This window comes from Camelus bactrianus, chromosome 27 (assembly GCF_048773025.1).
Source record: "Camelus bactrianus isolate YW-2024 breed Bactrian camel chromosome 27, ASM4877302v1, whole genome shotgun sequence".
NCBI classification, from domain to species: domain Eukaryota; kingdom Metazoa; phylum Chordata; class Mammalia; order Artiodactyla; family Camelidae; genus Camelus; species Camelus bactrianus.
The window spans coordinates 31,288,559-31,298,433 of NC_133565.1; the positions used below are offsets into that span (position 1 = coordinate 31,288,559).

General features: G+C 55.8%; 1 protein-coding gene across 1 annotated transcript; it reads left to right on the plus strand.

Moving 5' to 3' along the window:
- The first annotated feature begins 3,776 nt into the window (after positions 1-3,776).
- ISL2 (ISL LIM homeobox 2) lies at positions 3,777-9,617 on the plus strand. The gene is made up of 6 exons (XM_074354163.1): positions 3,777-3,970; positions 4,799-4,988; positions 5,273-5,535; positions 7,360-7,643; positions 8,239-8,406; positions 8,832-9,617. The coding sequence occupies exons 1-6, from the start codon at positions 3,913-3,915 to the stop codon at positions 8,946-8,948; spliced, it is 1,080 nt and encodes a 359-aa protein (XP_074210264.1). The 5' UTR covers positions 3,777-3,912; the 3' UTR covers positions 8,949-9,617.
- The last annotated feature ends 258 nt before the right edge of the window (positions 9,618-9,875 follow it).

A 9,875-nucleotide genomic window follows, 5' to 3' on the forward strand; every position in this document is an offset into this window, starting at 1 on the left:
AGTCTCCTCATCTGTGAAATAGGGATAATTTTACAACAGTAACTCCTTCCTGGTACTGTTGTAAAGATATGAGGAGTCATGTGTGTCAAGGTGGCCCCAGATCTGAGCCCTCTATGTTAGCCATGGTGATGATGAGACAAGATGTAGGTCAGGCCCAGCCTCCCTCCCTACACATGTGACTCCATGAAAAATAGGAGACAAAACATCTCCTGGCAGGTAAAGCTCTCCTGAGTGTGTAAGAACAGGAAGGCAGTTAGCTGGGCAGGAAGGTGAGGGTGTGCGTGCACGGGTGGGCCTGTAGGCGCTGCCGGGCCCCCACCGGGCCCCCGGGCTTGAGGGACAGTCAGGGGGAGGACGACTACTCTCTGGGTTGCGATTTCTTCTCTGTCAAACAAGGGCCTTTTGGTTCTAGAGTTCTAGATGGAAAGAAGGAGAAGAAGGAAAAAAAAAAAAAAAAGGAGGAGGAGGAGGGGATTGACTAAACAAAACTGGAAAATAGTAGAGGCCGGTTTCTTTTAGGTGACCGGCCTGCTCTGTGACCCTCCCACCCCGGCCCCGGGCCCCCAGGCCTCGTGCTTTCCTGCTCTTTCTCTCAGGTCTTGTTCCCAGGGTAGGAGCTGCTGTCCCTGTAGTGCGAGTGACCACCTGTTCTGTTCTTTCTCAAGGATTTCTGCACAGTAAGCCTGTCTTTTAGGGGAACTGTGAGTAGAGTTTAAGGCAGCAGTGATGAGGTGTGGGAGGTCTGGGGAGAAGGAATCCAAGGAGACTTCCCTGTACTTCTGAAACCTTCCCAGGAGGAGGGTCATAGCTGGGCTAGTTTTATTGGATAATACAGAGCTATGGAGCTCAAGGTGCTTGCTATTCTGAGTGAGGGTAGAGAGTGCTGTAAAACCCAGGAAAGGAGGCACCCAGATCCCCTGAGTGCCATAGCCTGGGACATGGAGGAGAGGACCCTGGGAACAGCCAGGAGGCAGAGAACCAGGGCAGGGCCGGATCAATGGCACCTTATGGCTGTGCTGGGGGAAAAGGATTTTCTCTTCTTTTGCTCCAGGGCTGGGTTTCCAAGGGTGGCTGTGACCCAGGAGATGCACATGGAGGGATCTTGAAACTGGTCTGCGGATTTACAGCTCCAGAGAAGTGAAGCTGGTGGGTAATAGGACCACATTCATGTGGGTCTTCCACTGCACAGTGAAAGAAGCAAGGAAGATGGAGCCAGGCAGACCTGCTTTGAATGCCAGCTCCAACTTATCCTGTGACCGGAAGCAATCATGTTACCGCCCTAAGCCTCAGTTTCTTCAGGGATTGAATGAGTCTGATACTACTGACCTCATTAACGCTGCTGTAAAGATGCCATAGGCTAATAACAGGGGCTTTGCACATGTGGAGCCCAAACAAGTATTAGTTCTTGACCCTCCTATCTGACATCCCAGAAGTCACCATCTCTCCCTCCTCCCTAATAGGGTTTCAAAGGACTGCTTTTCCTGAGCTCCTGAGCAGGAGAAATTTCTCCTCTTGGCAGGAAAGTGTTAAAGTCCAGACCCAGGATTCCAGCCCAGAGCCGCCCCCTCCTGGCTGCCTGAACCCTTGAGTTACTGATTTTCTGCCAGGAGCACCTCCTAGTTCACTACAGAGTCATACGTACTACATGCCACCCCCTATTCTGAGACTATGTACGCAGACACACAGACACCATCTGTACACAAACTCGACACTTGGACCACACTTTCTGATCTCCCATCTCTGCAGGAGACCCACACAGAGCAAGCACACATGGAAATGCACAAAGAAATCATCAGATGCCGTAGACACAAATATACCTAGATTTCCCCTCCACACCCAGGCACAGGCAGGAACCGAGCATGGGAAAGGCATGGTATACAGAGAAGCTCCCAACACAAAGATAAAGTTTTGATGATAATTATCATAGTCAACTCGTATTGTACTTCCTATGTGACAAATATTGTTCTAAGCCTTTTCTACGGAATTGTTTAATTCTTACAATAGTAGAGGTAGATACTATTTTTATCTCCCACTTTACAGATGAAGAAACTGAAGGACATAGAAGTAAAATAAAATGCCTGAGGTCACAGAGTGGCATGGCACAGACATACCCACCCATACCCGCTCCCTCCCTTCTCAAACCTGTTTATTTACATAGACATTCATTCAAACGCATAGACATTCATTTAAACGCATTCATTCATTCAAACGCAGCATTCTCCCTTCTACCCCTTTTCCCCACACTCAGTGTGAGCACTGTTTGGGATGCTAGCGGCCAAAGGACGTAAGAGACGGCCTGTTGGCACAGCGGCTGGTAAGCTATGCCCAGGAACCAAACCAGTGTGAATACCAGATGTTCCAAAGGTGGTGGCAGTGGTTACAAGCCTTACAAGATGACAGGAACTCCATGTAAGGCGCTAGGTGGGCCATCGCGGAGTAGTGAGTTCAGTGTGCATTGAGGGCCTAGACCCAGCTGTCTGCAAGGGCTCTCCCTGCGCACTTGGTTGCACCCATTTCCCGGCGAGCAGCCCAGAGCTTGAGGCCAACCAGTTTTAGGTTTTTAGCAGAAGGGCCACAGCACTCGACGGCGCCCTCGGGCAGACTTGGGTCTGGGATTCCGGTGCATTTTATCCCCAGGCGTCCACCTGCGCCCCTCCCAGGCGCGCACTAAGTTCTTAGTACACCTTTTAATGGGAAAACAACAGCCCCATGGTTGGGTAAATGTTATTTATAATTCATGGGCCAGTCTTCGAACCCTTTCAGACAAAAACCACAGCAATTTCTTTGAAAGAAAGAAATGCCTGGACTACTCAGAAATCGCAGTTTTTCTAAGTACAGACAAACCGCTGCACAGATAGTAAATTACCCCGCGCGCCACATTTGTTTCTGATTATTGCGTTGCAGTTGGTTTCTGAAATAAAACAGAAGAGTTTATAAATATCGTTTATTCTAGAAGTGGTACACACATTCGACCCCAGCATTGTTCCTAGAAGGAGCTGTGAGATTCGAGTGGGGAAAGAATGGGGGGAGTCCGTGTCAAATTACACCTCCGCCCCAAATGCAAGTCAAGGCTCGAATCTGGATCCGGTGAGCGTCTTCGGATTCTGCGTCTGGCATTACCCACCTAATGTTCCAACTTGGAGTTTTCCACAGGCGCACGGGTGGGGACGTCTAAATAGAGTTTATCTAAACCCTCAACCTCTCTGTCTAGCTTGGACCCTGAGAACAAAGGCGCCTGAGAGGAAGAAGGTGACCAGCTGGATAGTGACGGTCTTGTCCAAACAGACACCCTTCCTTCTAGCTCTCATCCCGAGATAGTGTTTTTTGTTTGTTTTTTTTTTTTTAAATGAAAGAAGGAAGCATTTAAAGGAACGGCCTCCCTCCACCCCCCAGGTATCCATCACCCCGCCCGACCGCGCCTGGGGAGACGGCCGCGTGAGTCTAAGAGCAAGATCAGAGCTGCAGCGGCGGGGGAGACCGCTCAGCGGTGACACAAGGTCCAGCCGGGATTGCCCGACCCGGGGCCGGAGTGAGGATCTTTGTAGATTTCGGGGGAGAGGGCTGCGCTCCATTGTTCACTCCGGACCAATCAGGGTTTGCCCATTTCCTTACAGCCAATCTCCCGTCACCCCCGCCTTCCACCGAACCCACCCCGCCCTTCAGCCCCCAGGTCCCCGTCACCTCCTCCGCATCCCCCACGGTTCTGGGGAAGCTTCGTGACGCCACAGGTCCCGCCTCCAGCTCCGGCCCGGGGCGAGTGCGTGCTGACGTCATGCTGCGTGCGGGCCGGTGCGGAATCGCTCCTTCAACTCCGCGGGGCAGGAGGAGTTAGTTAGCAAAGAGCCGAGGCTGGGCTCGCGACCTTCGTCCTTCTGCCCCTGGCCGCACGCTTTGCGCACATCTCTTTTCTGCATGGTGGATATTATTTTTCATTATCCTTTTCTGGGTACTATGGGGGATCATTCCAAGAGTAAGTCTTTCTGTGTGTGTGTATGCGTGTGCGCGCGCGTGCTTAATATGCAGTATTTCTAATGCAGAAGAATGTTTAGCGGATTCTACAAGTGGCTTCTATTTGACAGGACACTGGGAGAGAAAAAACAAAACGAATGCGTTTTCCTGCGGGACCACTTTTCCTTCGGAATCCTGTTGTTTTCGTTTATAATTAAACACTTTTTCTTGAGCCTGCTAGGCTGACCTCAGGCTGTGAAATCTGCTTCTGTTTTGCGCTAAGGTTTGATTTAAGGATGAGGGGGGTTTTGTTTGCTTGCTTGTCTTTCGGTCCTTCAAGTGAGGAAGATTTCTTTATGTTGATCTCGGATATTTAGACTGAGAAATGTCAAAGAGGATGAGCGGAGACTCCACTTAAAGCTGATGTGTCTGTGTTGGGATAGAAGGGAGTCGCTGTGAGAGGGAGGGTTCGGACGGAAATGCCGGCACATCACCATTCAGTATCGATGCGGTGGCGTCGGTAGGGCTTAAATGTCTATTTACTCTTTCTTCTCACTGACGTGTTAGCTTTTAGTTACAAGATATATCGATAAAATGACTATGTTCAAGTGAATGTAATAGAGAGAAAATTGGGGTGGGGTGGGGTGTGACAAAAAGCCCTCGCAAATTCAGAAGATTTTGTTTTTTTCGTTTCCAATTGTCTGGACCTTTACGAAGCCCATTTCCTCTTCCTTGTGGCTGTAATTCTTAAAAGAGCGAGAGCGCGAGCGGTTTGGGTTGGGGCTGGAGCGGCCTCGGCTGAGGTCCGGGCAGCCAGGCCTGACGCGGGCCCCGCGTCCTTCCCTGGCAGAGAAGCCCGGGACGGCCATGTGCGTGGGCTGCGGGAGTCAGATCCACGACCAGTTTATCCTGCGGGTGTCGCCCGACCTCGAGTGGCACGCAGCCTGCCTCAAGTGCGCCGAGTGCAGCCAGTACCTTGACGAGACGTGCACGTGCTTCGTGAGAGACGGGAAGACCTACTGCAAGCGGGACTATGTCAGGTGAGGTCCCAGGGAGCCCGGGATCAACCACCGCCCGCTGGGGCTCGGGCTCGGTCTCAGGGTTGACGGGCTGCCCGTACGCCCCCGCGCGGAGAGAAGGCCGCCCCCATCCCGAACGCACGCCGCTGCCACCTCCTAGCCTGGGAACCCTACAAGGGCCGGTCCCCGCAGCCTCCCTTGGGCCACAAAGTGTCCTGGGCGTGCGTGCGCGTAGCCGATCCGGCTCGGGAGGCGAGGCCGGTCGCAGGCCCCGCGCTGACAGCGGCCGCGCCGTGGGCCCGCAGGCTCTTCGGCATCAAGTGCGCCAAGTGCCAGGTGGGCTTCAGCAGCAGCGATCTGGTGATGCGGGCGCGGGACAGCGTGTACCACATCGAGTGCTTCCGCTGCTCTGTGTGCAGCCGCCAGCTGCTGCCCGGCGACGAGTTCTCGTTGAGGGAGCACGAGCTGCTCTGCCGCGCGGACCACGGCCTCCTGCTCGAGCGCGCCGCGGCCGGCAGCCCGCGCAGCCCTGGACCGCTCCCCGGCGCCCGCGGCCTGCATCTGCCAGGTAAGCCGAGCGCGCCCGGCCCTAAGCCGCCAGCGCGGGTGTGAATGTTTGTGTGTGTATGTTCCTAGGGGGGGATGGTTGTGCTCGGACGAAAAGTTGTCACTTGGGTATATTTCCGTTTGCAGAGGATTGTAGGGTTTTCTGGGTGAGTGCAGAACTGTGTGCTAGGAGCCAGGCTGAGTTGTGTGTTCGTGTGTGCCGGGGGAAAATTGCGTGTGGGTAAACGTGAGCTGGGATTGTGTGTGTATGAATGTGTGAGGGTAAGGAATTGTGGAGAATTGTGTTCTCTGTGATCAGGAATATGTAGGACATGGTACTAGGAGCAGGAAGGTGAATGACGACAGGGAATCCGAAGTGGTGACTTTGTCTAAGGGACTTGTGTTGGGAATTTCAAGCAGTGTGTATGTTGGCAGAGAGGAAAGATAGGTTTGCCTGGGGGTATGCATGTAGAGTACAGCTCCCGGCCTAGAGCTGGGCTCAGCCAGCCAGAAGCCCACCCGTAAAGACAGCTCTGAAGGCTGACCACCCAACAAAGATCGAGAGTCTGCATTTGTGTTTTGAGGCCCAGTTTGATGAACAACTTAACCAAACGTTTCTCGGTGGGGAAAGGGTAGAGGCACAGTGGACTCAGGGATCATTGAAAACACCTTCGGAGATGCCCTGGGTCCTAGTCAGAAGATGCCAGAAAGGAGTGTGTGTGGGGTATTACCAGGTAGGGATGGTGCCCCTGTCTGAGCAGTTACCAGCAAGTAGCCACAGACCTGAGGCACCTACCTCTAGACCAGGCTGAGCCTCTGGGTGCTGTGTGATCTTGAAGTGCTCCCTACTCTCTCTGGTCCTCCCTTTACTCCCCTATAGAATGAGGAAATTGGGCTAGATTGGTTATTTGTAAATATTTATCTAGACCTAGAGATGCCTGGAAGGGGATAGAAATGGAAACAGTGCGGCATATATCTAAGCGTATGTAGACCTGGGTCAGATTGGGGTGTGAAACAGGATGAAGCCAGTGTTGAGTGAACCCTGGTCTCGACTGGCTCCCTTTTGTTTGTTGCGGGTTGTGGGCAGTGGGAGTCAGATCCTGCATACCCAATTCTTCTCAACGTGGGGTTGAGAGAACCCAAGGCTAAGTAAGGAGAGGGCCAGCGGCTGCGCGGAGGCCGGGAGGGTGGCCGCTGGTCCAGGGAACCTGGAACCTTGAGGGAGGAGACCCGGGGGACCGAGGCCCAAGGGCTGGCGGGAAGGAACCGTTCCAGGCCCTGGAGGCCCACCCGAGCCCCAGGCCGGGTCTTCACGACACGCTGCCCGGTCCTAGAGGCCTCTGAATCAGAGAGAAGGGCTCGTGGGGAGCGGGAGGCAAGCGTCCTAATCCCGACGCAGCGCGGCGCTCAGGGTCCGCGTGGGTCTCCTTCCCCCTCCTGAGTCCCTGGCGCGCCTCCTCCCTCTTCCTCTGAAACGCCGTCTTCTTCCGGAGGGCTTACCTCGTCCCGCCGGGCCCATGCTGGCATTCCTAGGGTCTGGTAAGTGGAGGAGGCACAGCCGGGAGCCGCCACTCTCGTCCAACACAGGCCTAGCTCAGACCTCCCACGCCCTGCTTGCGCGGCAGGAGATTGCTGCGGGGAGCCCTTCGGGGAACTGGGGAAGGGACAAAAATACACACCTTTCTCTGGGTAGGGCGAACAGATGGCAAGGGAGGCAATTGAACAATAAAGCGAAATAAAGGGAATAAAAGTGAAACGAAATCGGGTCTTAGAGGACTCGGCCGCCGCGAGGCGGGCGCGGGGAGGGTGGGTGGCGGCCCCTCGCACACCTCTGGCTCCCTTGCAGACCCGGGGTCCGGCCGGCAGCCCTCGCTGCGCCCGCATGTGCACAAACAGACGGAGAAGACAACCCGCGTGCGGACCGTGCTCAACGAGAAGCAGCTGCACACTCTGCGGACGTGCTACGCCGCCAACCCACGGCCCGACGCGCTCATGAAGGAGCAGCTGGTGGAGATGACCGGCCTGAGCCCGCGAGTCATCCGAGTCTGGTTCCAGAACAAGCGTTGCAAGGATAAGAAGAAATCCATCCTTATGAAGCAGCTGCAGCAGCAGCAGCACAACGACAAGACGGTGTGGGACAGGGTGCTGGAGAATCGGATCGGGTGGGGCCTCGGGTTCTCGCCGCGCCGTCTAGGTGCCGTTTTTTGGGCCGGCTCGCGGGAGATCCAGGGGGAACTGGACTCTCCAGATAGCTTGTGTTTGTGCTTGCAAGGCTTACCTTGGGGTTGAAGCCTCCTTAATTATTGTATTTGAAATCAGGTCTTCTTGTCCCAGCGGCAGACCTGAGTCGGGGTCCATGGCCCATCTGGGAGCCCAAGGCGGCATGGTAGTGCCGCGCCCGCTAGTCGGGGCGGGTTGTGTCCTTTCGGCTTGACTCTGAACACTTTCCCTTTACAAACCTGGAGAGGGAGGAGAACGCAGGCCTCGCTGTCGTTCCCTTGCCCCGTAGGCTTCCAGCACTGAGGCTTATGGTTGCGGTTTTCAGGCTCGGGGCAACTCCAATGGGGAAGGAGGACTCACTGTGCTGCGGACAAGTGTACACCTCCCCCAGATCGTTTCAGGCTCCAAATCGCGTGCCAGTGCCTGGAGCCCCAGTCTCAAAGGCGGTGGGAAACGCAAGATCTAACTCGAGCTTCCCCCACCCCCACTTCTGCTTGTCTCGCAGAGCCTCCAGGGACTGACCGGGACGCCCCTGGTTGCGGGCAGCCCCATCCGCCACGAGAGCGCGGTGCAGGGCAGCGCTGTCGAGGTGCAGACGTACCAACCGCCCTGGAAAGCGCTCAGCGAGTTCGCCCTCCAGAGTGACCTGGACCAACCCGCCTTCCAGCAGCTGGTGAGGCCTTGCCCTACCTGCCCGGACCTCAGGATTCCTGGGGAGGTGGGGTGGATTTGGCCACTTAGCCAAGATGAAAGGGGTGGGGGTTTCTCAAGGGGTGAGGAGCCGGACAACCCTAAGAGGGGCTGGGGGGGGGGGGGCGCTGTGGGGTGAGTAGCTGCAACCGCACCCGGCCGGTAATTCTCCCTAAACCAGGTCTCCTTGGATTAACTGCTCGCAGGAGAGGTCGAGGGATTAACCAACCCGAGTTCACCCCACCCCCCATACCTCTGCGTGCGCTTGGGGACCTGGCCGACTTCAACGGCCTGCTCCCAGCCGGCGGCTTGTCCCAGGGGATACCCCCCGACTCGGAGCAGGCGGCTCGGGAAAACCAGCTTGGGCGCGTCTTCACCCGCTCCTTCCCGGTGTCTCCACTGCCCCAGGTCTCCTTCTCCGAGTCTGGCTCCCTAGGCAACTCCTCCGGCAGCGACGTGACCTCCCTGTCATCGCAGCTCCCGGACACCCCCAACAGCATGGTGCCGAGTCCCGTGGAAACGTGAGGGGGACCCTTCCCCGCCAGCCCGCGGACCTCGCATGCTCCCTGCATGAGACTCACCCATGCTCAGGCCATTCCAGCTCCGAAAACTCTCTCGCCTTTGTAATTATTATTATTTAAAGAGAGAGGACTGAGAGAAGCGGCTGGGACAGCCCAACGCGCCGAGACGAAACCTGCTTTTACCAGACTTCAGAGCCCTGCTCCGAGGACTTTTATTTTTACAAAACCAGAATTTGGGATTTACTAGCGTTATCTCTGCCCTCTCCTCTCCCTCGCTTCGCGGGGCCGCTGCCGCTGGGTTTCCACGCCCCCTGCCCACGCACCCACCTCGGCGTGGAGAACGCGCAGAGCAGGTCCCGCGCAGATCCCGCCCAGAGCTCGCCCATGCGGCGTCTGCCCCAACCCGGCCCTGAGCTCCTAGGCGGATTTGCCCGGGCTCTAACAGGGAAGAGGATGGGGATAATCCAAAGGAACAGACACTCCATCCCCCAAATCGCATGATTGCTGGAAAAAAAGTAGAACCGAAACTTTCCTTGAAAATGTTTTAAATTATCAGTCGACGGAGGACAGAGTGTGTGAGCCTTTGCCGAACAATACGTAAGTTATTGTTATTTATTGTGAGATCAGTCAGTTCATAGTGGGACAAATATTTTGATCTTAATAAAAAAATAATAACCCGATGCGATGCTGCTGCTGTGTGCTGTTAGCGCAGCGAGAGGGCTGGACGAACGTAGGTTGGGGGTTGGGACTTAATTCAACGAAAATAAGGCTCCTCGGATTAGGAGGCCCAGGACCCGAGCAGGGCCCACCGCTCGTGCCCGCGCCTCGCGCACCGCTGGCCCGCGTGCTTCCTTGCCGCCGGGGGCGGGCCCGGCGGGGATTGGGCGCCACCTGGGGGGCGGGGCTGGGCCCCTGCGCTCCGTGCGCCCCG